The sequence below is a fragment of the Martes martes genome (assembly GCF_963455335.1).
Source record: "Martes martes genome assembly, chromosome: 17".
Lineage (NCBI taxonomy): Eukaryota > Metazoa > Chordata > Mammalia > Carnivora > Mustelidae > Martes > Martes martes.
Genome location: NC_137905.1, coordinates 51754213 through 51781597, shown reverse-complemented (window position 1 = coordinate 51781597; position 27385 = coordinate 51754213). Strand labels below are relative to the sequence as shown.

Here is a 27385-nt window from a genome sequence, read left to right as displayed (position 1 = left end):
GCACCGGGGTGGCTGTCAGTTGAGCGGTTGAGCCTCTGCCTTCAGCTAGAGTCACGATCCTCGAGTCCTGGGATCGAGTCCTGCATCGGGTTCCCTGCTCTGGAGTCTGCTTCTCCCTCTGCCCCTCACCCCCCTCTCTTGCTCGCTCGCTCTCAAATGAGTATTTAGGAAAGTCAACGTGAGCTACCTTGAAAGCAGATCCCATGACCCCAGTCACTTCCCGGAGGGCCGCTGTCCCAGCTGACTTGACTGGACCCTCACAGCAGACCCTGGGAGGGGACCACCCAGTGGACCTGCACATTTCTTGTTTTGGGTCACTAAATTTCGGGGTGGGGCGGTGGGGGCTGATTTTACACAGCGAGATGTAAGGCACACAACGACCCCGGCCTGGCCACGTCCGGGGGCTTCCAGAGAAGCCACGTTGCAGCTCCAGACCCTTTCTGCCTCTGCCACCCCCGGGCCCGCCCAGACGCCGCAGGACAGAGGCACTCCAGCCGGCTGATAAAGTGTTTGCTGTTGGGTTTTCGTTTGGCTGGTTGTGTGTACACAGTGTATACAAGTTGAGTTGTACAGAAGCCCAAGAAAGAGCAAGAGACAAAGGGTGGTCGGGAGGTAGGAGCAGAGGGGTTGCGGGGGGGGGGGGCGGGAGGGGAGAGGAGACGGATAAAAAATAGAACCACATCCAGACAACAAGGGGATGGGGCGGTGGGGGAGGGGCAGACACAGACAATCGCAGTAGAAAAGGAGCAGGAGGGCCAAAGGGAGGGGACCCTTCTCCCCCCTCCACCTCCCCAGCCCCCCCACCCCAGGTATGTACAATAAATAAGATTAAAAATAATTAACAAGATGCGTTTTCCCCCTCCCACCCAATGCCGAATGCCCTGGGGAGGGAATGGCCTTTAGCAAAGATCTTGGCCTATGGGGGGGGGTGGGGGGGAGGGGGGTCCCCCAGCTCTCTGAAGCCACCCCGCCCCCCTCAACCATACATAGACTTTTCCTATACATTATGTACAAGGTGGAGGGGGCGGGGCTATGGCCATGGAGAGAGGATTGGGGCAAGGTGGGGAGGGAAACCGTTACTAAATAGACATTTATACATATATATAAATAATTTCTCTGTACACCGGACAGTGGGAGGGCTGGGGGGGGGAATGGAGGGGGTGTGGGAGAGGGGAGGAGTCGAACTTTGAACCCTGCCCTGTGGGGGCAGCATGGACACACCCTGACCAATGACCCCCCCCCTTCCCTGGCGACAGGGCCCAGGGGGTTAGCTCCTGAGGACACAGTTCTGTCCCAATTCTCCGTTCGTGGAAGAGGTGGCTCCCCCAGGTTGGGCGGGGGTCACCCACAGCGGCTGTGCGCCTGTGCTTGGGCCAGCAGGTCGCTGAAGGAGTCGAAGAGCTGTTCCAGCCACGGCTGGTTCCGCATGCACTGCTGGACCACCTCCTCCTGGCCCAGGTCCTCAGCGCCGCCCTCGATGGCCAGGGTCTGCAGGGGGTTAGACAGGGAGCTGCAGCGGGTGGCCACCGGGGCCTGGAGGTCTAGCGATCAATGTTCCAGGGAAACGGGGGCTGGGAGCGAGACCTCTGGCTGGGTCTGAAGGAGGAGGGGCTGGGGGCCTGGACTCCTGGGTCTGGGGGTGGAGGAGGGGCTGGGGGCCTGGACTCCTGGGTCTGAGGGAGGAGGGGGCTGGGGTCTGGACTCCTGGGTCTGGGGGTGGAGGAGGGGCTGGGGGCCTGGACTCCTGGGTCTGAGGGAGGAGGGGGCTGGGGCCTGGACTCCTGGGTCTGGGGGTGGAGGAGGGGCTGGGGGCCTGGACTCCTGGGTCTGAGGGAGGAGCGGGCTGGGGTCTGGACCCCTGGATCCAGAGCAGAGCCTGTGGGGCAGATCCCCAGGGCACTGTGTGCAGCAGGTGGGCTTACCTGGTCCCGGCAGCGCAGGAAAGTATGGTACTTATAGTGGTGGAGGGAGTGGTAGAGCGTGTAGTATCCCGACTTGTCCAACTCCACCTTGAACTCCTGGACAGACGGAGCGGAGAAGCCTCACGCCACTGCCCAGTGCGGGGCAGCTCCTGACCCCAGGCGCCCGCGCCACCCGCCCACCCACCCACCCCCGGCCGCACCTGGGCTCGGACCACGCTCCTCTTGAGTTTGCTGAGCGTCTTGCGGTTGTACGGCTCCCCCGCCGGCCGCAGCCGCACGGCCCCCTCCTCCGGGGAGCCCTCCCCGCTCTGCTCCACTTGCAGCTGGGGGAACGTGTGCAGGGCGTCCTGTGGGAAGCCGAGCGGTCAGTGGGACGTCCCCCTGGACCCATACTCTCCAAATGCACCGCTCAGTTCTCAGCTGCCTCCGTTTCCCTCGGGCCGCAGATCAGGGGACCCTCGGGAATCCTGGGTGTCTCAAAGGACAGAGGGAGCTTAGGCCTGTCTGGTGACCCTTGTACTGCGCTTTGGGGCCGAGCCCAGCTTCTCGGAGACCGCTAATATCCCACTCAGGGGGGCGCCTGGGTGGCTCAGTGGGTTAAGGCCTCTGCCTTTGACTCAGGTCATAATCTCAGGGTTCTGGGATCGAGCCCCGTGTCGGGCTCTCTGCTCTGCCTGCCTCTCTGCCTACTTATGATCTCTGTCAAGTAAATAAATAAAATCTTAAAAAAAAAAAAAAATTCTACTCAGAATTCTCAGCCCCAGCCTAACATCCTACTCAGAATTTTGAGACATGGCCTAAAATCCAGAATCCCCAGTGCCAAGCGGACACTCCATCCCAGAATGTTAAAACCAGACGAAGAGTCCATCCCACCAATCCCAGACTTATCCTAATATTCCACCACAGAAATGTTAACCCTGGGATAACACCCTACCCAGACCTGTCAGAGCCGGACTCACTCTCCATCCCAGAACCCTCAGTCACCCTGACATCCCACCCGGACTGCCAGAATCAGATTCATTATTTTTATCCCATATCATCTGGGAGACTAACATCCCACCAAGAATTTTCTAAGCCAACCGAAACTCCACACCAGAATTCCCGGATCCAGACCGGGACCCATCCGGACATTTTAAGGCCAGACTAACACTCCATCCCAGAATTCTGTTGCGCTAACATTGTACCTCCAAGTTCTCAGCCCCACATAATACTTCCCCCATCAGAATTTTCAGAGCGGCCTGTATATTGTACCCTGAATCTGAGGCCGTTCCAGAAAGAAAATCATACAGGTGACTTAACAGTGAGGCCTGAGACGCTAAGAATCCCACATGACAAGAGAAGCCATCGGAATCCACTTACCACTGTCCCCCAGCAAGGCCTCGCCCACCTGTTGTCCCCAAACCTTCCCTCCATAAACTCTGCTGGGCTTTCCCAGCTGCGCACCCCCAACCTTCGCAAGTCTCTAGATCTCTCCCCACCGACCAAGCCCCCTCCATGGGGGGGGGGGCAGAGACCACCTCCAGCTGGAGCCCCGCCCTCAGCTCTGCCCCTGGCCAAGCCAGAACCTTCTAGTGACTATTCCCTCCAGGGCCTGACGCTCTGGGGACGCCGTGGCTCACTCATACCCATCTCTCCCGATCCCCACGATCCCCACCGCTGGGCTCCAGACCCCTCCCACCCAGGCCCCACAGGCACCTGCAGCGCTGGGCTCAGTGACAGCCGCTTCAGGACTTTCTTCTTGTGCTCATTGAGGAGACCATCGATCTTCCGCATGGGCGGCAAGTACAGCTCGTCTGCAAGATCAGGAGGTGGCATCAGGGGATCTGAGGGGGTGGGGCAGAGCGGGAGTGCCGGAACCTTCTTCCCGAGGCCTCGGCTCACCGTGCGTGTCCTCCAGGGCCTGGATCATGTCTGGGTCGAGGGCTGTGCTCACCAACATCTCCACGTAGCTGCGGTACATCTCCCGCATTGCCCGCGTCTTCAGCAGACGCCCAGGGACTGCCCGCTCTGGGGGAGAGGGGGGTGAGAATGGGACCTGAGCTCACGATTCAGCCTTCATCTGAGGCCACCTGGGTGGCAATGTTCTACGTACCAGGGCCAGAGAGAAACCCCTGTTTTCAGGAAGCCCTGAGTCCCAGTGCAACATGCTCTAAGGGTGGGAGTCATAGGCATGGATGGTAACCAGTTCGGCCTGGTCAGCCAGGGAAGGTCGGTTCAAGGTCAGCCAGAAGCTAAATCTTGACTGATGGGGAAAGAAGCATTCCAGGCCAGTGAACTTCATGTGTGGCTAGTTCCGTGTGGCTTCAATAAAGTCTAAAGAAGCAGCATAATCGGTTTCCAAACCAGCGAAGCCACTCAGAGATCAGATCACAAAGGGCAAGGCTGTGGGAGGAGGTGGGAAGTGAATAGGGGCTTTTCGTGGTGGGTGCTAGGGAGCTATGGGAAAGCTGTGAGCAGGGGAGAGGCAAGGGTTAAGTGTAGAAAGACCCCTGGAGGCCATGTAGGGGACGGGATCAAAGGGATGAGACCAGAGACCAGAGGCCAGGATAATGGACCACATAAGAAAGGATGAAGACGTAGAAGGGCTGTAAGGACAAAATCCAGAGATGGAGGACAGGAGGACAGGAGGGCCACAGCTGGGGACTTCCCAGCTGTGGAGGTGAGGGAGCAAAGGCTTGTGTGCCAGGAGATCTGGCCTGCTGACTGAGTAGCCAGTGGGGCTGTCCCTGAGATAGAGAAATTGGGACAAGGAACTCAGTGGGATCCGGAGGGAGGGGGTTTGGGGGAGGCCTGGAGGGGGGCCAGGGGGAAGAAACTAGCAAGGCTCACTGGGAAGCTGAGCCTGCCAAGTGAGAGGTAAAGCAACAAGGCCACGGTCAGGAGTGAGGGACACTCACATGAAACCCAAGAAGGAACATCGGGGAGAAAAGTGAAGCAGATGGCCCTGAACAGCCCTAAAATGTCCCTCAGGAAGAGGCGTGAGAAGTGTCCATTTGACTCATCCACGTGGAGGGTCCTTGGTGACAGCCGTTTCAGGGGCCAGAGTGAAACCCTGGCAGTGGTTGTCAAACTCCACCAGGCCATGGCCTAAATCCTCCCATGGCTCTTGTGTCGCTCAGGGTAAAGTCCTTCCAGTGGGACCACAAAGCTCCAGGACTCCTGTCCATCCAAGATCTGGTCCTGTCCCTTCTCTGCCCTCACTTCTCACCCCCTCCTCTTACTCACTCGCTCCAGCCACTGGCCTCCTTCCTGATCCCCAGACACACCCAGCCTGGAATGTTCGCTCTCCCAGTCACCCAACCCCAACCCTGTTGCACTCGGATCTCTGCTCCAATGTCATTTCCAGAAGCCTTCCCCAACTCCCTCATCCCCTGAAAACAGCCCCCTCTATACCACCTGGATCTTCTGGACTGGAAACGCTTTTCTGAACTGCCTTTAAGCCTGGCCAGTCTTACCCTGACCATTTTTCTCATTGTTTTGTGCTCTGTTACATAACGTGTTTATCTGATGGACTCCCCCAGCTAAGACTGCAAGCTCCCATGAGGATACATGTTTTTGCTTATTCTGTTCACTGCTAGAACCTCCTCCATGGCATGAAGTAGGTACTCGATAAAGAAATGTAGAACAGGGCTCAGGAAGCCAAACGGGAGTGGACTAGAGGAGGTGAGAGAAGACAGTCACTGCACTGTCCTTCTAGAACATCTATGATTAGTTTAAGGTAGGAAAGAGTATCAGCTTGGGGTGCACGGAGGATCCCTGCTCTCAGACAAGCAAGGAGGTTAGTTCTGCGGGCTTCTGGGCTGAATGAAGCATGAGTCACACTCACTTGCTCCTGGTCCAATAGGCTGAGGCGAGGCAGACCCAGACCCAGACCCACAGTGACCCTTGGCAGGGGAGCCGCTCCCATAAGAGGGTGGAGTTCAGCTCCTCCCCTTTCGAGCACTCAGGAAACTCAGAGCTGTCCATGCATCTCCATACTGGGATTACTCACAACCACTAAGGAGTAGAAACAACCTGGAAGTCCATCAACTAGTGCCTGGCGATACAGGGTGGTCTATCCATCCACGCAGTGGGATCGTACTCAGTCGCAAAAAAGAATAAGGTCCTGACACAGCTACCACGCGGAGGAACCCCAAATATTAACGCCAAGTGAAAGACGCCAATCACAAAAACCTACACGTTACAGGACTTCCTTATGCATAATGTCCAGGAAGGGAGTGATAACCAATCGATACAGGGGTTCTTTTTGGGGTATTGAAAGTGTTCTAAAATCGACTGCCAAGATGGATGCCTAGGATTGTGCTAAAAAACACCGCATTTTATGTTTTTAAGTAGGTGAACTATATGGTGTGTTAATTCAACTTAAATTTGTAAATCGTTGAAGAAAAAGGAAAGGGAAATTGAAGGCCAGAGAAGGAAAGGGAAGGGAAATTTGCAGGCCCAGACCTGCAAATCTGGGCCTTTGCTAAATGTCCTCCCTTATGGCACCCTCATGACATCCCCTTTAACTGCTTCCACCTGGCATGATCTGGCATCGCCATGCCCAATTAAAAGACTACATTTCCCAGGCTCCCTTGCAGCTAGGTGTGGCCATGTGACCCAGTTCTGCCCAACGGGACAGGAGAGACAGCATATGTGCCACGCCCAGATCTGGCAACTTAAAAGAAAGGTCCCGCCCCTGCCCCCATTCCCTGACCCCGACTCCCTTCACACTGACAGGCCTGCGGCTTTGGGGCTGCTGGGGTGCCTCTGATCCCGTGCTTGAGGACAGGAGACAGGCGCAAGGCAGAGCAACAAGAGGAAAAGAAACACAGACCCTGGACAACTTAAGAGCCTCTTATTTTCCAAGAAACCAACACCTAAGTCGGGCTTTGATGGAAAGAAACCTCACTCATTTGACTGCCTGCACGCTTTAGTCTCTGTTACAACAGCTACCCTTGGAGCACCTGGGTGGCTCAGTCGGTTGGGCGCGGTTTGGCTGGGGTGGCGATCTCAGGGCGTGAGATTAAGCCCCAGCTCAGCGGGGGGCCTGCTTCTCCCTCTTCCCTCTGCCCCTCCCCCTGTTCCTGCTCTCTCCCCCCTCAAATGAATAAACAAAATCTAAAAAAAAAAAGTTAAAAGGTTTAAAAATAACAGTATCTACTTTGTAGCCCTGCTATGAACATCGCACAAGTTAATCCGGGTACAGAATTTAGAGAAGACTGCCATCCCAGTTAGGTGTCACAGGACTGACAAATACCACTATTATTTTAATTTACGAATTCTCGCTGCTGGAACCCTGTGGCCCGCACTGGCGCACGCCTCCTCCCAATGCCGGGGATTCACTTCCTCAGGCCTCCCGACCCGCCTCGTGGCTCCCGAGGGCCTCACCGTCCTCGCTGGGTGCTCCCGGGGATGACTCGGAGTCCGAGGAGCTGCCTGGGGGACCCCCGCCCGCAGAGGCGTTGCCCGCCGCCTCCTTCAGCCACTTCTTCCTCTTCTTGGGGGGCGGCTCGGCCTTCACCTTGGTGGGCCGGGCCTTGGGCAGCCGGGAGGTGGCGGGCTGTCCCGCCGTGAGGCTCCGCTCGGGCCGAGTCTGCCGCCCGCCTGCGCTCCGCTCTCCCCGGACCGGCCGCTCCCCGCGTGTCACCCGCTCCTTCTCCTTTTCCTTCTCGAGGGGCCGCGGCGGGGACGGCTTCTCAGGAGCAGGGGGCTCGGGCACGGGTGTCTCAGGCGTCTGCTCTGGGGGCTTCTCACATGCCGTCTTATCAGCGGTCTCAGGCTTAGGAGGTGGTGCCGGGGCCTTGGGAGGCGGTGCCGAGCTGCCCCCAGCAGACCCGGGGCCCTTGGCCTGCCCGGAGCGTCTGGAAGGGAACGCGGAAGGGACTAGATGCAGTCGGCAGACCCTAAGAGACCCCAATGCTTCTCTTGAGATCCCCGTCTAGCCCACAGAACCAGCACAGAACCAGCTCCCCCCCGCCTCTGTCTGTTCCCCAACCCCAGACCTGGGTGCCTTTCTCTCTTTCTCTCTCTGGGCCTGTGTCCACTCTCCCTGCCTCTACCTCTTTTCTTGAACGTTCCATCCCCATGCCCATCACCACCGCCCACCAGGGTACCTGACGGGCACCGGGGGCCGGTGCCAGGGTTTTCGGGCACAGACCCTCACATAGTCCTTCTTGTTGACATTTTCCAGGAACTTGACGTAAAGGCGCTGATACCGGTTTTTCGCGTCCCCAAAATATCCCAAATACTATGGAGGGAAAGAGGCACGTGAGGAAATCCTTAAATCCACAGCAGCCAGGCAGCCTGGCAACCTGATCTCCGAGACTCCCACCCCTCCTGCCCCCCCACAACAGCCTCTCAGCCTCCGAGGTGGGGCCTCCCTTTGGGCCACCCCCTAGAGAAGTGGTGAATCCCAGCCATGCATGGGGGGGCTGTCCCCCCCCCACCTCCCGGGCCTCCCTGAGTCCTCATTGACCCCTCCAGGCTTACATTACTGGTGGCACAAAACTGCCGCTGCCCGTCCTTGATCTCTGGAGTGAATTTCTGCAGCAGGGCCTTCTGCACTCGCCAGATTGGGGGGGGCTCCCGCCCCGTCTGCAATGCCAGCTGAGGAGGGGTGCCAAGAGGCCAGCTAGGTCAGCCCTCGTTCCTGCCCTCCCTGCCCCCAATTCCTGGGCCCTACATTCTCCCTCGATAACCCCTTCGAGAAACAGCACTGTCGTCAACAGGTATCACCGCACACTGGCCGGAAGGTATCTTGGCCCTAGGATGGTCTCAGCCCTGGGGAGGCAGCTCGAGGCTGGCCACGTCCTCCCCACCACCCCAAGCTGCGGCTTACCCAAGACTCTCAAACAAGGTATTCCTTCCTGTGCTACAAAGTTTTAACTGTTACAATGTTACAGGAAGATGGCCTTTATAAAGTGACTTAAAGTAATGTCAATGCCTGTGCACCCAGCCACCACCTTCTAGACGCCGAGCTGGCCCTGGGGTACAGTGAGGAATGAGACTGACTGCGCCTTTGATGGGGTCTTCGCCACAGAGACAACAAGGCAGACAAGCAAATAAAACAGGGTAAGGTTGCGGCTTGTGCCAAGAACGGACAGGTGACAGGTGACCTGTGGCCACTTAATTCATCCCCCTCTCCACGACAGGGCAAGACACAGTGATATGAGGCTCCCCCATCTCCACTCCACCTACACTCAGATGAATTCCCCACCCCGAGACTTGTGTGACCCCCCAGCTGGACGCTGGAAACCGAAGGCTATGGGTCAGACCCAACGTGTATAATCTGGGGAGAGCAAGGGGTGTAGCAGGAGAGCCACACACGGCACCAAAAAATGACAGCACAAGTAATAAGCACATGAATGGCAGACGCCCCTGCTCCCCCCCCTCCCCCCCCCGCCCAACACTGTGGAAGCCTAAAGGAAGGACCTCAAATGCAATCTGACTCCAATAATGCTTCCTGGAAAAGGTGACACCTAAGTGAGTCCTGGAAGGACAATGTCTTCTGTGAGCAGGCTGAGCAACGACATGGCACAGCGTGGGAAACTGTGGGACGGGACGCCTGGATAGCTCAGTCTGTTGAGTGTCTGACTCTGGGTTTCAGCTCAGGTCGTGATCTCAGGGTTGCGGGATCCAGCCCCGAGCGGGGAATCCACTTAGTGCAGGTCTGCTTCTCCTTCTCCCTCCGCTCCTCCCCCTGCTCACTTTCTCTCTCTCCTAAATAAATACAACCTTTAAAAAAAAAAAAAAGATGCAGCAGGAAATGCACACTGGGTATTGTGATAACCCACAGATGAACAGAAGTTAGTCCCTGTATTCAAAGAAATCACACCCAAGTGATACCAGGATTCAGATGACAATTTCAATTGATTGGTCATGGCTGAGAACCAGTCCCAGCATAAGTGCTGCGATGAACTGATGATGTCTGCCCCTGGCAGGAGCCGTAACACTGAGGTCTGTTTGTCAGCTATCCACTGCCTCCTCCTAGTTTGGGTCAGTGGTTTTCACATCCATTTTTGTGTGTGTGTCCGTGATTTTGTGTGTCCCTCAGATCAACTTGGGGAATGACAAGAAGAGATGACAATAACCTGATGAGAATGAGGTCTAAAAGGGCTCTTGGGGGCGCCTGGGTGGCTCAGTCGTTAAGCATCTGCCTTCAGCTTAGGTCATGATTCCAGGCTCCTGGGATCGAACCCCACATCAGGCTCCCTGCTTGGCAGGAAGCCTGCTTCTCCCTCTCCCACTCCCCCTGCTTATGTTCCCTCTCTCGCTGTGTCTCTCTCTGTCAAATAAATAAAGTCTTAAAGAAAAAAATACACCAAAACTTCTCAAATAAACAAACAGATAGGTAGATAGATAGACAGATAGGAGGGCTCTTGGCTTAAGTCACAAGAGGCAGGATGAGACAGGAATGCAGGTGCCCTGGCCCCAAGTCCTTTCCTCCAGCTACCCTATGGTTCTCAGTCCTCCCTCCTGGTCACCTTGGGTAGTCAGGTCAGAGGCCCAAGGGTTGGGCCACAGGCTGCTGTGCTCCAAAGCCTTCTAGGGCCCCTAGTGCAGGCTCCACAGTCTGGCACAGTGAGGCTTTGCCTCAGTTTTCTTTCTCTTCTCTTGCCCCTGCCCCACAGGCCATCCAGATTCTCCAAATTCAGCAGATGAACCCCAGACTTTTGGATTCTCCAGGTTTTTGCATATGCAGTGCTTTCCCACCCCCACAAACGGGTGCCTTTTGCCTCTCAGTGTTAACATGATCGTCCCCATTCTAGTTCTCAGAAGCCGGCGAGAAAGGCATCAGAGCATCCCTCCCAGCCAGGGAAGACCACCCTGTCTCTTCCCACTCCCCAATTGGCCTCCTCAAAGGCACTGACTGATTCTCTACCTGGATTCAGGCCCCTGGGCTCACCACACCTCAACTGAGCTTGGTGGCTTTCCCAGAACCACTCTTCCTCTCTGTGGTCATCACACTCAACCCCTGGCATCTGCTGTACCCCAATCAGAGCCAGTCAGCCCTCAGGCCGTCCTTCCCACCTCTCCTGGTATCAAGCCTATCACTGACCACACCCACTTCTCCTGCCCCTGCCCCCACGGAAGCCACAGCTGATTGGAAGAGACCTGACCAGGCAGCCAATCAACAGGCAAATCACGAATCCTATCTTGGCCCCAAATGCTGAGCTGGACCAATCAGATTCTCTTCTGGGAATGTGAACTCTTGAGAAGCAAAAGACAAGGGCAGTAAGCAGCAGAACTGGAATGAGCCAGAAGCACCCAGCAGGATGATAGTAAAAAAGCTTTGGGGCGCCTGGGTGGCTCAGTCATTAAGCATCTGACTCTTCATCTCAGCTAAGGTCTTGATCTCAGGGTTATGAGTTCAAGCCTTACAGGGGGCTCCACGCCGGGTGTGGAGCCTACTTAAAAGAAAAAGAAAGAAAGAAAGAAAGAAAAGCTTCATGCTCCATTAACAGGGGAATCGGTGTCACAGGACTGAGGTGGCAGACAGACTGCCATCAGGCCTAGACACCTCCCCAGCCACCGCCCTGCTAGCCAGGGGCCCTAGCAGCTGCTGGAAAACCCAAAAGTGGACTCTCCAGCAGGTGCCCATTGATCTCACTCCGGCATGACCTGGGTAGCTGCTCACCTTCCCGGGTTCAGCACTCACAACGCAGTCACTCAACCCCTTGAACACCATGTTTTTGCTCACAACACAACCTTTGCACTCTGCTCCCTCCATCAGGACTGCCTGTCCCCTACTTTTCTCCATCCAACAAACTCTTACAAGCTCAGCGTTTTCACCCTCTTAAATCTTCAACATCTCCAAGAACTGGAAGTTAATGTTATCAGTCCCACTTTATAGCTGGGGAAGCTGAAGCAGAGAAGAGGGCCAGCCTTGTGCTAATTTGGCTGGCCCATATTATGTTCCATGAGTAAAAAATATACCCAAGATTTCAAAGGGTTGATATGCAGAAAATGTAAAACATCTCGTTAGCTTTTTCTACGTTGATTACATGCTAAAATGATTGTTCTAAATAAGCTGTGTTAGAGAAAATACACTCCTGTGGCTAATCTCACCGATTTTTAAACTTTTTAATTCTTTTTCTTTTAGGAAGGCTCCACGCCCGGGCGCCTGGGTGGCTCAGTGGGTTAAAGCCGCTGCCTTCGGCTCAGGTCATGATCCCAGCGTCCTGGGATCGAGCCCCGCATCGGGCTCTCTGCTCAGCGGGGAGCCTGCTTCCTCCCTTCTCTCTCTGCCTGCCTCTCTGCCTACTTGTGATCTGTCTGTCAAATAAATAACTAAAATCTTTAAAAAAAAAAAAAAAAAAAAAAAGGAAGGCTCCACGCCCAATGTGGGGCTTGAACGCAGGACCCTGAGATCAAGAGTCACGTGCTCTACCGACTGAGCCAGCCAGGCATCCCTCACTTTTTTTAAAGCATGAGACAAAAAGTTTAAAATGACGTATTCACGGGCGCCTGGGCGACTCAGTCAGTTGGGCGTCTGCCTTCAGCTCAGGTCACGATCCTGGAGTCAGTCCCAGGATCGAGCCCCGAGTTGGGCTCCCTGCTCGGTGGGGCACCTGCTTCTCCCTCTGCTCCTTACCCTGCTTGTGCTCTCTTTCAAATAAATAAAGAAAATCTTTTAAAAAAATAAAAATAAAACGATGTATACAGCCCATGACATTTCTATTAGACTACCACCGTTCTGGAAAAAACTTCGGCCCGTTGCTCATTTTCAGAGATCTATAAAATAAGAATGGTTCCTAATTTTTGATGGATCAGGGGCGCCTGGGTGGCTGAGTTGGTTAAGCAACTGCCTTAGCTCAGGTCATGATCCTGGAGTCCTGGGATCGAGTCCCACATCAGGCTCCCAGCTCCGCAGGGAATCTGCTTCTCCAACTGACCTCTCTCCTCTCATGCTCTCTCTCTCTCAAATAAATAAATAAAAAATCTTAAGAAAAAAAATAAAGGATCATAAAAACAGAACAAGAAGACGTAGCAGAGATCCTGCTCCCTGCAAAGCCTAAAATATTTACTAGCTGGCCCTTTACAGAAAAAATGTGCCCAGCTTTACAGAGAGAAGTAAGCAAAGGGACACCTACTGGGTGCCACCCACGGTTCCATGGAGCTTTAAGGCCTGGATTCTCCAGTTACCTGAGGGAGGTACTAACGAGATCACCTCTATCACCAAATCCATACTCAGGGAGGGTCGACACCAGCCCAGCCCAAAAGTGGCAGAGAATGAACCAGTCAGGTTAAGGCCAAAGCTGGGCTCTCAGCAACGATGCCGCCAGCCTGCCCTGACTCCAAGCACACCAACGGGTCTCCGATGTCTACAGAAGTGATTCAGTCCTGGGGCTGTGTGTCCCCCCATTGTAATGCACACTCGTGTTGTATTTTAAGCATCTGAGTCCTTGCCCGGCCTCATGCCAGCTGGGAGGTGGTGTCGGATGGCTGTGGCTCCAATCCCAGCTCGGCACCCACCAGCCGACTGAATCCCTCTCTGAACGTGAACTTCCTCATCTGTAAAAGCCCTGTTCTTTTGGCCCAGTGCTGGGCTCCCTGTCGCATGTGCCACTGCCATTGTTAATGTTGGCCAGAATGTACACAGAAAAAGGTTGAGTCTGGTGCTGAGAGCCCAGGCTCCTGGGGCCAACAGAACCAGTGTGGATCCCAGGCCATGAAAGGAAAGAAGACTAGGAAGGCTACTGTGGCACTCTGCGCCTCAGTTTCCTTCCCTGTAAAATGGCAAGAGTAATCCCTATCATGGGAGGTGATTATAAAGATAAAACTTGGGGGTGCCTTGGTGATTAGGCATCTGCCTTCCGCCCAGGTCGTGATCCCAGAGTCCTGGGATCGAGCCCCACATCAGGCTCCCTGCTCAGTGGGAAGTCTGCTTCTCCCTCTCACTCAGCCCCTCCCCCTGCTCATGCTTGCGCCCTCTCTCCCAAATAAATAAATAAAATCTTAAAAAATAATAATAAATAGGGACGCCTGGGTGGCTCAGTTGGTTAAGCGGCTGCCTTTGGCTCAGGTCATGATCCCGGGGTCCTGGGATCGAGTCCCGCATCGGGCTCCTTGCTCGGCAGGGAGCCTGCTTCTCCCTCTGCCTCTGCCTGCCTCTCTGTCTGCCTGTGCTTACTCTCTCTGACAAATAAATAAATAAAATCTTTAAAAATAATAATAATAAGAAAGAAAGAAAGAAAAAACCTGGAGACAGCAGTGAACATCGCGCAACAATGTGAATACACTTAATGGCACTGAATGGTACCGCTTAAACATGGTTAGAATGATAAGTTTCATGATATGTAAAGGTTACCACAATTAAAGAAAAAAAAAAGGAGGGGTACCTGGCTGGCTCAGTCCTTACGGCACATGACTCTTTTTTTTTTTAAGATTTTATTTATTTATTTGACAGACAGATCACAAGTAGGCAGAGAGGCAGGCAGAGAGAGAGGGAAGCAGGCTCCCCACCAAGCGGAGAGCCCAACACGGGGCTCGATCCCAGGACCTTGGGATCATGACCTGAGCTGAAGGCAGAGGCATTAACCCACTGAGCCACCCAGGCGCCCCAGGGCACGTGACTCTTGACTAAGGGTCATGAGTTCTAGCCCCACGTTGGGCATTAAGCTTGGTTTTTTAAAAAATTTTAACTAAGTTGGGGCACCTAGATGGCTCAGTGGGTTAAGCCTCTGCCTTCGGCTCGGGTCATGATCTCACGGTTCTGGGATCGAGCCCCACATCGGGCTCTCTGCACAGCAGAGAGCCTGCTTCCTGCTCTCTCTCTGCCTGCCTCTCTGCCTACTTGTGATCTCTCTCTCTGTGTCAAATAAATAAAATCTTTAAAAAAAATTTTTTTAACTAAGTTAAAAATATGAAGAACAAGGGGAGCCTGGGAGGCTCAGTGGGTTAAGCCTCTGCCTTCAGCTCAGGTCATGGTCCTGGAGTCCTGGGATTGAGCCCAGCCTCAGGCGCCCTGCTCAGTGGGGAGCCTGCCTCTCCCTCTCCCTCTGCTTGTGCACTCTGTCAAATAAGTACATAAAATGTCTTAAAAGAAAATTAAGAACAAAAAAAGAAAAAAAAAACACACTAAATTCCTAGTTCTGACTGTGATCTGTCTCAAACCCTGTCCTAAGGAGTTGGCCGCTGTCCCTCTCCCTGCTGTTCATTATCTCCCTCGCTTGTCCCAGCTGAAGGTCAAGTCAGCTTCAGAAGTCATGAAGTTAACATGAAGCAATGGGTGGCACCTGGGGGGCTCAGCTGGTTGAGCGTCTGACTCTTGGTTTTGTCTCAGGTCAAGACAATCTCAGGGTGGAAAGCACGAGGCCGGCGTAGGGCTCCACACTCAGAACAGAGTCTGCTTGAGATTCTCTTTCTCCGTCTACCTCTCCCTCTGTGCACTCTGTCTCCTTCTCTCTCTAAAACAAATAAATAGGGGCACCTGGGTGGCTCAGTGGGTTAAGTCTCTGCCTTTAGCTTGGGTCATGATCTCAGGGTCCTGGGATCAAGTCCCACATCAGGCTCTCTACTCAGGAGGGAGCCTGCTTCCCTCTCTCTCTCTGCCTGCCTCTCTGCCTACTTGTGATCTCTGTCTGTCAAACAAATAAATAAAAATTTAAAAAAAACTAATAAATACATTGTTTCCCCCCAAAATGAAATAATGTACACAAGACATAACGGCATTGTGAGAAGGACCACGAGGGATGCAAGAGGAAGGAGCAGGGAATTCTGGGATTGCTGGCTGGTTTGGGAAACGTGACCAATCACTCTGGCATTTTGCTTTGTAATTCCCTAATATACCTTTCATCAATGCTCTTTTGGGTGAAGCAACTACCATGCTAAAAAAAAAAAAAAAAAAAAAAGACAAGGTATGGAAAACAGAACATGACATCTGGAATTGGTGGGGTAGGCCAAGGGGCAGAATGTGCCAGAACAGAGAGAGAGAAGGACTAGCCAGGAGGGGACGATGCTGGAAGCTGAGGGATGGGTACATACAGTCCCGTTACTCTAGTGGCTCTACTTCTTCTACAAGAAGACGGCATAAAAATCATACAGCAGAAGACATATTAAGTTCACCTCACAGAACATACGAAGCAGCAAAGCATCTCAACTGTTAACCTGATAATGAATTCGTCCCACAATACCTCCGTCTTAAGAAGCCACACCAGGGACCCTGGGTGGCTCAGTGGGTTAAAGCCTCTGCCTTCGGCTCAGGTCATGATCCCAGGGTCCTGGGATCGAGCCCCGCATTGGGCTCTCTGCTCAGCAAGGAGCCTGCTTTCTCTCTCTCTCTGCCTGCCTCTCTGCCTACTTGTGATCTCTGTCAAATAAATAAATAAAATCTTTAAAAAAAAAAAAAAAAAGAAGCCACACCAGAGAATAAATTAAACTTGATAATGTACATCAAGGGCCAAACATGTTCCTGGTCCCCGTTGTCAATACTGTCTGTGACACTAACAAGAAGAAAGACCGTCGTCTCTGGTGTCACCATTAAGGTGATGACAGCTTGTTGACCCACCAAGGACTTGTTCAGCCTCATGTCCCAGGAGAAGCCTTACATGAGCATCTCATGTCACCCACCCTTGTCAAGCACCCATGCTATGAATCCTCTGATCCAAAATCTCCCTGTCCAATGAACCGAGTACAGCAGCGGTCAGCAAACTTTTTCCATAATGGAGCAGATAAAGATTTTTGGCTTGGTGGGTCAGCTAAGCTCTGCCTCAACTACCTCATTCTGCCATTGTATGGGGAAAGCAGCCTTAGGGGATTTTAAATGCATGGGCGTGGGTTGTACGCCAATAAAACTTTATTCATAACAGGCAGGGGCTTGGATTCCGCTCCTGGAGGCCACAGTTGGCCAAACCCTGAAGCAGAGTCAATGCAAGCAGGAAATGGGCCGATCTGCAAAGAGTGTCTTAAGATGTGGCCTCACCGTCCCAAATCGTTGGCTATGTATGTGTGTAATCGTAGGAACATTTTGTTACTGCCTCACGTTTCCACCATTATGCTACGCGCTGCAAAGCACACTGGCTCTCTTGGCTTGTGCAATTAAATTAGAACCTTCACTGGGACCAGCACCTGCCGCCTTGCTCCTTATTGGAACCCCAGCGCCCAGAATGTCTGCAATAAACGTTAACAGTCGCTTTCTCCCATTTCCAAGCCTCCCCTCCCCAATCTCAGCCCCGCGCAGCTGCTGCATGTTCCAGACCCTATCAGCCTGGGAATTCAGGACGGCCCCCCGCTGAGCCTGTCATCCAGCAGGCGCTCTGTCACCGCTCTGGGGCCAAATCCCGCGGGCCCAGCTTTCAGACACACTCACCTTGAGAGAAGGGATGTCCTCCGCGCGGATGACAAACTCGTCGCGCTCCCGGAAGATGCCCTCCCCGCCGCTCTCGCCGGCCTCCTCGTCCGTCTCCCCGCACACGGCCGCCGTCTCCTGCTTCTTGGCCAAGTGCAGAGGCCGTGCGTCCGGTGGCTCCGGCTCCTCGGGGGACGGGGCGGCAGGCTCCTCGGGCGCGACGGCCGGCGGGGGCGGCGGTGGGGCGGGCGGCGATGGCAGGGGCGGCAGGGGCGGGGAGCTGGGCACGGGGGCCACCAGGGGGGGCGGCGAGGGCAGGGCTGGCGGCGGGGGCGGCGGGGGCGGTGGAGGCGGCTGCGGCGTCGGGGCAGGAGGCGGCGAGGGCGGGGGCTTCTCCTCCAGCAGCGGGGGCTCTGTGGGCGAGAGGGGCATCAGGGCAAACCCCCGGGCGCGGGGATGCCCCCGCCACCCCCATTGCATGCACGGGTCCCTCAGGTCTGAGGTCAGTGCCGGTCAATGTCAATCAGTATCTGCGCTCAGCCCTTTCAGGCTCCTCTCTTCCCCAGGGTCCCAGCAGCCCTCTTCCTGCTGTGCGCTCCCATACCCCTTCTGATCAACCCGAGTTCTTCACCTGACACCCCAAATCCCACTCATCTCCACTTCTTACTCTTCTGCTGTTGCCCTTTGCCTGGTCAAAGATTGTATCTGTCCCTCCCTTTTATTTTTTTTTTTAAAGATTTTGCTTTTAAGTAATCTGTACACCCAACATGGACTCGAACCCACGACCCCAAGATCAAGAACAGCATGTTCCACCGACTGAGCCAGCCAGGCACCATAGCCCTCCCCTCCCCGACTTTTCATACCCACTTCTGCCCCCAGATAGACACAGGAAGCCCAGTTCCCTTCTTTCTCCAACATCCTACTAAGCCTTCCCACCTGTAAATGGGGCTCTGTCCCTCCCCATCTTTTCCTGGCTTCCACATACTCCCCGCTTCTGTCCCTTTGGGTAGTTAATACCATTACCCAATATCCCTCCATCAAAATCAGTCGTCCTTTGTCTGACCACCAACCCTTCCTCACCCCTCAACTGTCTCCCACCCCAATCCATCTCCCCCTTGTCTCCCCGAGTCCCTACAAAGCTCCTTGCCCTGCACACTGCTCCTAGTTCCTGAATGCCATTCACCATCCCTAGCACCTCTCCTCTTGTCCCTGAATGTCCCTTCCTAAGCCAACAGCTCCTCAACTCCCCAAAAGCATTTCCACTCTGTCCCTCCCTGAGACTCCCTTCGCAGCTCCAGCGCTAATTCGGGGTCCCTGAATTTTCATCCTGTTGCCCGTTTTAGTCCTGAAACACCTCTTAGGTGCCTCAAAGCCCTTGCTGGCTCTCACCTCCCATTTTTTTACCTTTCCCAATCATTCCTTCTGTGCCTCTACCTCCTCATTTCCTGCTCAGGAGTCTTGTCCCCTCCTCCACCATCTTCCCTGCCCTTTCCTCGGACTGCTCTCTACTCCGGATCATTACTGCCCTGACTCCCCATGGGTTTTTCGAACGTCACCCTCTGACACCTTAAAATCCCTCCCTGAAACTGCTTCTTTTCTATCGCTGTGTCCTTAGCTAGGAGCCTTTCTGACCCTTCCAAGGTTCTCACCCCCCAGGGCTCGCTGCCATTTCAGCAAATTCTGACACTGTTCAGAAGGCCCCAGTATTTCTCATCTCTGCTTCAGCCTCGCATCGTCTCGTTCCCTTGCTCCCCGTTTCCCACCTTCCTACAACCCCTGAGAAGTCCCCCCCGCTCCCTAGGATGCCTCTGGGCCCTCAAGCCTCATTAACCTTCCCAAATGTCTTTCTCCAAATCAATGCCTCCATTTCCCCCCAACCAAAGCACCTTAAAATTTGTCCAAAGCCTCTCTCAGGACAGACCACCATCCAGACCTAGCACACCCCCAGCGTTTTCCTCTCACCACCCCCTAAGACCCAATTAATCCATGTTCCAGTCTCTCCCTACCGCTCCCACGGACGTTCGTCTGTCTTTTACCATACGTCTCTAAATCCTAGCTCCTTCTCAGGCCCCAAATGCCCTGGCAGTCTTCAGAACTCTCTCAGTACCTTTTCACCTCCCTGTCCCCATCACTTAAAACCTGCTGTTTCCCAGCATACTCCAGTGCCCACCTTGGGGCGCCTAAAGCCCACTTAGCATCTGCGGACAGGTCAGAAAGAATCCTTTCTCGCACCAGCTGTTTGCCCTCAATTTGTGAACTCTCAAATCTACTTCATCTACAGCGTGACTGATGCCTCTTACACAGTGCGCGACCTGCACAACCCACCCCCAAACCATCTTCCCAGAGCTCACCGGGTGTGCCATTGCTGCTGGCACTGGGGAGCCCCGGGAGTGGGGGGGGTCCTGGCACCGCAGCCTCAGCTGCCAAGGAGGGCACATCTGGGGTGGAAGTGTCCTTAGGCCCAGCGAGGGGTGGGTCGTCGAGCGCAGAGATGGCCGAGGAGATGCTCTCCTGCAGGTCCCTGTTCTTGGCCACCGAGTCTTCTTCATCGGAGGAGAAGGAGGGCAGCGTCTCCAGGTTCCGCTTCAGCTCCTCGTCTAGCCGCTTACAGGGTGAAGGGCAGCCCAGCCCCAGCCCCTCACTCTCGGCTGCCTCCAGTGCGCCCCCCAGCCCGAAGGCACTGGCGGGCGGGGGGTGTGGCACAGTGGGGGCGGTAGGAGGCTGAGGCTGCAGGCCACGGGCGGGCACGGAGGGCGGCACGCTCTTGGGGGGGCTGAGCGGGGGTGTCAGGCCGGCCTGGTAGAGCGGCGGATGACGCTTGCCGGACTTGAGGAAGTCCAGGAAGGAGGCCATGAATCCGGACTTCATTTCTGGCTGCTTCTCCTCCACCTCCTTGATCTTGGCCTCAATCTTCTCCCGGGTCAGGCTGGAATCCAGGCTGTTGTGGTCAGCGGCGGATACAGCGTCGCCTGAGGAGGCTCCCAGACCCTCGCCGGCCTTGGGCACAGACAGCTTGATCTAGGTATCAGGGCAGTGGGGAGTCAGGGTCCACAAGTCTGGGGCCCCAAGTCCCCTCCCTGCTCAGAGGCCAAGGTGCAGGCCCCCAACACTTCCTTAAGGCCTAGATCACTTTCCCACTTTCAGCCTGTAGAACCCTAGAATCAAAGCCCCCAGACACCTTCTCTCAGGTTCCAGAATGACAGGACTGGCGTTCCTCCCTCAGCATTCACTGACCCCTCTTAGCCTTCAGCCCAGGAATCCAGCCTCGAGACCCTCCTCCCACGAGACCCAGGAATCCAGAAACCCCCAATCATGGCTCCTTCAAGACCCAGAACCTAAGAACCCAAGCTTTAATCCCCTATGTTTCCCTTTAGACCCTGAAGTCTCAATTCTCAGATTTCTCTGATGGTGGAAGCCTAGAATCCCAACCCTCAGGTTCATTGCCTCCGAGGCCCAGGAATATAAACCACAGCCCCTACCACGCCCCACAACTGTGGTCCCAAGCCTTTGCCTTCTCCCAACCTTAGCCATCTGGACCCCAGTCCTTCTCACCTTAAGTGGCTTCAGGGGCTCCAGCCGCGTGCCCCCCACCTCCTCGGCCTTCCTGCCCCGACCGCGGCCCCGGCCCCGAGGTTTCTTGGCCCCATCAGTGGGCGTGGAGGCTGAGGCCGGCCCAGCAGTGGCGGGGACCTCCAGCGGGCGGATCCGGGGCCTCCCCCGGGGCCGGGGTGGGCCATCGCGCTTAGCCTTTGTGGGCTTGCGGCCACGGCGCCTGGGGCCATCCGGGCCTGGGTTGGGTGGACAGAAGTCGATGTCGCCCAGGGGTGAGAGGGCTGGGCGGGAGCGGCAGCTGGACACCAGGTCGGGCAAGCGCCGAGGGTTCAGACGGATGTCAGCGGGCACATCGGCCTTGTCCTCATCCGCCTCAAACTCGTACTCCTGGGCGTACAGCTTCTTGGGCGTCTGGAAGGGCGGGTCACGGCGCCGCAGCAGGTGGAAGGAGGACGTCTTGAGCAGCTTCTTTGGCTTGGTAGAGCAGAAGATGGGCGAGGTGAGGCCTCCCTTGGGCTCTGAGGCAGGCGGCGGCGGTGGTGGTGGTGGCGGCGGCGGCGGCGGGGCCGCCTGGTGGGGCCCGCTCTGGATCAGGCCCAGAGGCTCGGCGTTGACCGTGGAGGGCAGCTCAGGCGGCTTGCTGGGGTCCAGGCCCAGGCCTGGCGTCTCGGGCCCGGCTCCAGATGCCCGACCAGGGCAGTAGGGCCCATAAGGATCATAGGCTGGGGGGCCTGGAGGCGGCCCAGTCCCCGCCTTGGGATCACCCTCGTCCTCGGGCGGCCCGGCCTTGCCATAGTCGTCCGCTGCCCCTCCACCGAACATCTCCTCCATGGTGGGGAAGAAGCTGCGCTCCTCATCTTGGAGCAAGGAGTCAGGAAAACAGATGGACGTGAGTGGCACAAAGCGGGGGGCCTTGGTGCCCTGCGGGCTGGGGCTGCGGTAGGCACCGGAGGGATCCTTGCCCTCGGTATTAGGTGGGCCCACGCCAGTGTCACCGGGCCCCGGGGGCAGTGGCTCCAGGGCCCCCAGCAATTCCTGCATGGTGCCCGGCGGCTCCAGACTCTCCTCGGGTCGCAGGCGAGGGCTGGGGGCACCGGGCTCCAGGCCGTGGCTGCGGAGGTGGGCCTCGAGCTGGAGGGGCATGGGTGGTGGAGGCGGGGGCGGTGGCGGCGGCGGCTGGGGTGCTCCGTCGCGGGTGGCTGACTCCAGGAGATGAACACCAACTTTGGGGGCGCTGGGAGAGGGGCTGGGGGCATGGCTGAGGACTGAGGGGAGCAGCTGTGGGGGTGGAGGTGGGGGCAGCACCAGTGGGAGGTCAGGGCCCCCGGCCTCCAGGAGAAGGCCGTGGGGTGTGGGCTGGGCAGGCTGAGCTGTGGGAGGTGGGGGTGGTGGGCTCTTTTGGAGGAAGGCCCCCAGCTCCTTGGCACCTGCCCCATAGTGGACAACTGAGGTGGCCAGCCCCTCCGGGGTCTCGCCGCCCCGTTCCGGCCCTTTCTTCTTCTCCTTCAGCCTCCCCAGGCCCAGCTCCAGGGCTGCCGTGGTACCCTCATCAAGGCTGCCACTGCTGCGGATAACGCTCTGTAGATGATACCTCTGGGGGTCTTCCTTAGCCAGCTCGTAGGGTGTGCCTGGTGGGCCCCCGGCCCCACCACTACCCCCAAGTCCCTTGGAGGCATCTGCCGCCCCATCTTCCCCCACCAAGCCGTCTGCCCCTGAGGTCCGCGGGGGGCTAGGAGCCTGCAGGAGATGCTGGATGAGGAATTCCTCATCTTCCGTGCGCTCGGCAGGAGGGCCGCCAGGCCCCGCCAGCAGCTCTGAGCCATCCCCCTTGCCTTTGTAGCCCCCTGCTCCGGCTGCATAGCTGCCGGCTCCTGGGGGTGCCAGGAACGGGGCTGACGCCAGGACGGAACTCAGGTATTTGCCGGGGGCCCCTGGAGAGCCGACTCCAGGTGGGCGGCCGGGGGCGGGTGGCGACTGCAGCGGGCGGATGATGTGAGAAGGGCTGGCCTCCCCACCACCCCCCAGAGAGCTGGGCCCCCAGCCACCTCCGTGACCCGAGAGCGCGGGGGAATGGCCAGTGCTGTAACTGAGCGAGGGGCTGGCCGTGGGCAGCCCCTGGGAGTGGGCAGCTGGCCCTGGGTATGGCTCACCCTGAACCCCATAGAGCTGCCCCTGCAGCTGATCTGGGGAGTAGCTCTGGCACGTGGCTAGGCCGGGAGGTGGGGGGCCACTGGGAGGCTGCGGGGGCCCCCCTGAGTAGCTCGGGCCTTTGCTCAAGTCCTGGGCTTGACCCCCTCCAAACCCCTGCCCATAGGCCTGGGGTCCTAGAAGCCCTTGAGGCTGACCAGGGGAATAGGCTTGGCCACCTGCCCCACCAGCCCCAGAGGCCTTCCCGGTGGCATAGGCCGCTGCTGGCCCACCCAGACTCTGGCATTTGGGTGTGGCCGTCGAACGGGGTGGTGGGGGTCTGTTGGCACCGCCCGCAGCCGCTCCATAGCCGCCTTTGCCTGTCTTGTAACCGGGCGACTGAATGATGGGGCGGTAACCTCCACCGCCACCCCCTGCCCCACCTCCCCCAGCGGTCTCGGGGCCCGCAGCCCGGCCCGATGCCCCAGCTGCCGCTCCACTGGGCCCAGCCTTGCTAGGCTCGCCAGCACCAGGGGAGGGCTCCCCACCGCCCAGGGGGCTGCAGGCCAGGTTAGCCCTGTGGCCCATGGAGGGATAGCTGCCTCCACAGCTCAGATAGTGCTGGAGGGCGTGGGCTGGGGGCGGGGGCGGCGGGGGCTGGGCACTGGCTGGCCGCTGGTAGTGCTTGATGACGGTGTCCTGGCGGGGCAGGGCCCGCTCCGGTGGTGGGGGGCCTGGGGCAGCACCCGAGAAGTTGTACAGCTGTGGGGAGGACTGCTCAGCGGCGGCGGCGGCGGCAGCAGAAGAGGAAGCCAGCAGGTTGAACTGAGTCGGGAGGTGGCGGGGAGGTGGCGGGGGGTCTGGGGGGCCGGGGCGGTACGGAGGGGTCTGGGCCGGGCCGAGACCAGCAGGCCCCAGGACACCACCCCCCGCCAGGCGCTCGAAGCCCAGCGAGGATGGCACTGTGGGTGCCTGCGAGGGCTTCAGGTGCAACACGTCATGAGGGGACAGGAGCCCATTAGCTGGGGGGCTGAATGGGGGGTCCTGGAGGCTGAGGGATGAGGGCACTGGGAAGGGGCGGCTGCCGAAGGAAGCTGGGTGCTGGTAGGCCGACAGGGCAGAGGAGGATGGAAAGGTGCTGGAACCCGGCAGGGCGCCTGAAATGAAGAGCTCCGTGGGGCCCGGCGTGTGCATGGCTAGGGACGATGGAGAAGACCACAGGTCAGGGCAGACCACATGCCAGCCCCACCCTGGCACTCCTGGGCCGGCGCTAGGCTTACCTGTTTGCCAGGAAGGACTGCGGAACTGGGAGAGGAGAGAGGAGGCAGAGGGGCCAGGCTGGGGGCCCCGGGACTCCAGGGCCGAGATGAGGTTCATGACGGAGGCGTCGGGCCCTGCTGAGCCCGCGTGGTGGAGGCCAGTGTCAAAGAGTCCAGAGAGGCCTGGCCAAGGACAAGGAGGCAAAGTCAGCTAAGTGGCAGAGTTGAAAGGGAAAAGCAAAAGGCCAAAAGCAAGTTGGGTCAGGGAAACGGGCTGGAGAAAGCAAAGAGGGAGATTCAAAGAGGATCAAGTGAACACAGCCAAACTAAGGAGACAGGGCTGAGGACAACGAAGGGGAAAAGGGAGCCGATCAGCAGGATGAAGTATACCCCAGTCATTAGGGCAGGGAGCCCAGGAGAGGAAAGGTAGGCAAAGGAGGGGGGCAGGGGAGACACAAAAGGATTTGGGCAATTCTAGCAAGGAAAGGGAAGGTATGGGGTAACCAAGGCCACTTAGAAGCACTGGGAGGACAGGCCAAAAGTGGAAGGATCCCAGAAAAAGGGGGGGGGGGCAAGAATAAAGGGAAGGAACCAACCAGGAAAGTTAAGGATCAAATCGGACAATATAACCTCCTTGTTGGTTCAGCCAGGAAGGAGGGAACCAATCAGAAGCCCTAGAGGTTGGTCTACACAGGGAAGAATAAGGTGGTGGGCAAACCCAGGAAAAAAAGGGAAGGTCCAAAGACTTAGAGCCATTCAGGAAGAAAAGGAATCAGGAAGAACGAATTCATGGGACCAAGGAGCCAAAAGGATGGGCAAACCCAGAGGGAAAGGACTGGGGTGGGATAGAGAGGAGGAAAAGCCTGGAAGAGAAGGTGGGATTTGGGGGCTGAGGGGACGGGGCCAATTGGAGCGAAAGAGGCGGGGCCAGAGACAAGGGTGGACGAATCCAGCGTGAAATTGAGCAGGGACCAGCAGCCTCAGAGGCAACCAATCAGAGAAGAGGTAGCAAGGGGCGGGCCGGGACACAGGGCACGGCCAATTAGGAGGGGTGGAACTTTCAGCAGCCAACCAGCTGCCTCGGAGGGAGGGCCAGCCCAGGCGGGGCAGGACGGGGGCCGTACCTGCCGGGTGGTGGTTGGTGGCATAGCTTTGCAGTGGGTGGGGGGCCGCGTAGGCCTGACGGTGTAAGATGTCGGTCTCGGGGTGCGAGGTCCTGGAGCTGCCATAGACCAAGCTGGGAGGAAGGGAGAGATGTTAGGGTGTCCTCCAAAGCTGCCCTAGAAGGGAACTCAGCAAATCCCCCGAGGTGAGGGGGGGAAATCTTCCAGCTGACTGGGGGTTATCCTAAGGAACCTTGGGCCCTAAAGGAAAGAAGACTAGGGAATCGGGGTACCCAACGAAAAGAGCCATGAAACATTCCCCAATAAATACAGCCCAGATAGTCTCACGTTTACAAACACAGCCATGCACAGAGACGAGACAAACAGAAGAGGGTGAAGAGTCAGAGGAAGCACCTCAAGTTGAGAATGTGAAAGGCATGGACCTCCTACCGAGCCCACCACCCCCTGAATGACACAAGGCCCTGGGGCCAACCTGAGAGGTGCTTAAGGACGCCCACTCTATTGCACACACGTGGGAACACATGGCCCTGAACTTCATGGGGTGATGCAAACAGAGTTGGGAGAAGGCAGATTGTTCCCCAAACGGCTGGGGTGCGGGGTGGGGAAGGGATAGGACTAGGGGAAAGTACCAGGTACAAGTGCGAACAAGAACAACGTCCATCCCCTGGGGTTGAGGTTCAAATGTATGGCCCCTTGCAAACCCAGGTATGTGTGCAAACGACGATCCAGCTCACTCGTGGGAAAGGAAACATACAGAGCGCTAAGTCCCAAATGGAAAATCCTAACACATGTGGGATCATGCCCAACCACGCTGGGTAACCCAGGGGGCGGGGGGCTGGGGACAGGTGAAGAGTGAGGGCAGATCATACACATCAGGAAAGGGGTTGATTCGCAGGTGAGCAGGCTACCAACTAAGCACGAACAGGGCCCACGCTCACACACACAACCACACACCACGGAAACATCTGAATCTTCCCATGCAACGGCCCCGATTCATGGCTCGGACTCGAGAGGTCAAATACTCTACTCGCCATCAACTAGGAATCTCTGCCTTTGGGGGTGGGGGAGCTAAAGGGGGCGTGTCTCAGATTCCAGGACCCCCCCTTACACACACAGAACCCCAGCTTGGAAAGGGGGCGGGGCCCTGTGCCCACTCTGCGCGCGGAATTTCGGTGGGGGGAGGCCGAGTGGCGCGGCCTCGCGCAGTCCCGGAACAATAGGACGGGAGGGGGGGCGCCCCCCAGGTCTGCGTTCTAATTCTCCTTTCCATCCCACCTTAGCAAGAGCAGAGCCTGGGGCGCAGGGGGTAGGAATCAGCAAGCCGGGAATCCAAGGATGGGGGGAAATCCAGGCCTTGCTTCGCCAGTCCCTCCCACCTTCCCGGGGCCTTTCCGTCCGAAATTGTTTTGCACCCCCATTTTCCCGCTGCATCTCTCCCTTTGCATGCCGGAGCTGGCTTTGGCGGAGTTTGCAATTTGCAAACTGGGGCGGCGGCGTTGTTGCAAACCGAGGAAGGCCGCTCCCTTGCAAGCCGGAGGGGAGTTTGCGATGCACGCGTCGCCAGGCGGGCCAGGCCCGGCCCGGCTGGGCCCCCACCCCTTGGCCCCTTCCTCCAGGCCACCCTCGGCTCCTTACCTAGCTTTCGCTGACCTCTCGTAACTCCATCCCGCCCCGGCGCCGAGCGGGTCCCCGAAGCCGGCGCTGGGGTAGTTCCTGTCCATGAATTGGCCGCGGTGGAAATTGGGGGGAGGGGGAGGGAGGGAGGGAGGGAGGGGGCGCGCGCGCGCTCTCCTCCGCCGCCGCTCCCTCCGCTGCTGCTTTTTTTTTTCCTCTCTCTCTCTCTCTCTCTCTCTTTTTCTTTGCAGCCGCCGAAGGCCCGGGAAGGCCCCGGGCTGGGGAGGGAGGGGGCAGGGGCGGAGGGGCGGGCAAGGGAGGGGGTGCAGCCGCCGAGCCAAGGAGGGGGGAAGGGGGGTTCCCCCTGGAGGGAAAGGGGGGTAGGAGGGACCCCGCTGTCTCCGCCTTTGCCCCGGCGCTTGCAAGAGAGAAGGGAGGGCGCGCGCTCAGGAGGGGGCGTCCCGGGCGGCCCCGGGGTGGGTGCGGGCGCTGGGTGCTCGCTCTCTCGCCGCCGCC

At 57.2% G+C, this 27385-nt stretch overlaps 1 protein-coding gene across 1 annotated transcript; it reads right to left on the bottom strand.

The window, feature by feature from the left end:
* Positions 1 to 502: 502 nt before the first annotated feature.
* On the bottom strand, positions 503 to 27267 carry PRR12 (proline rich 12). Its single transcript, XM_080828394.1, has 14 exons — positions 26891 to 27267; positions 25256 to 25368; positions 24153 to 24314; positions 20746 to 24068; positions 19545 to 20211; positions 17215 to 17606; positions 8394 to 8510; positions 8018 to 8151; positions 7293 to 7765; positions 3804 to 3929; positions 3618 to 3715; positions 2123 to 2269; positions 1923 to 2018; positions 503 to 1488 (listed from the first exon to the last, which is right to left on the bottom strand). Exons 1-14 carry the CDS (start codon positions 26974 to 26976, stop codon positions 1342 to 1344), a joined length of 6081 nt encoding a protein of 2026 aa, XP_080684520.1. The 5' UTR covers positions 26977 to 27267; the 3' UTR covers positions 503 to 1341.
* Between the last annotated feature and the right edge of the window lie 118 nt (positions 27268 to 27385).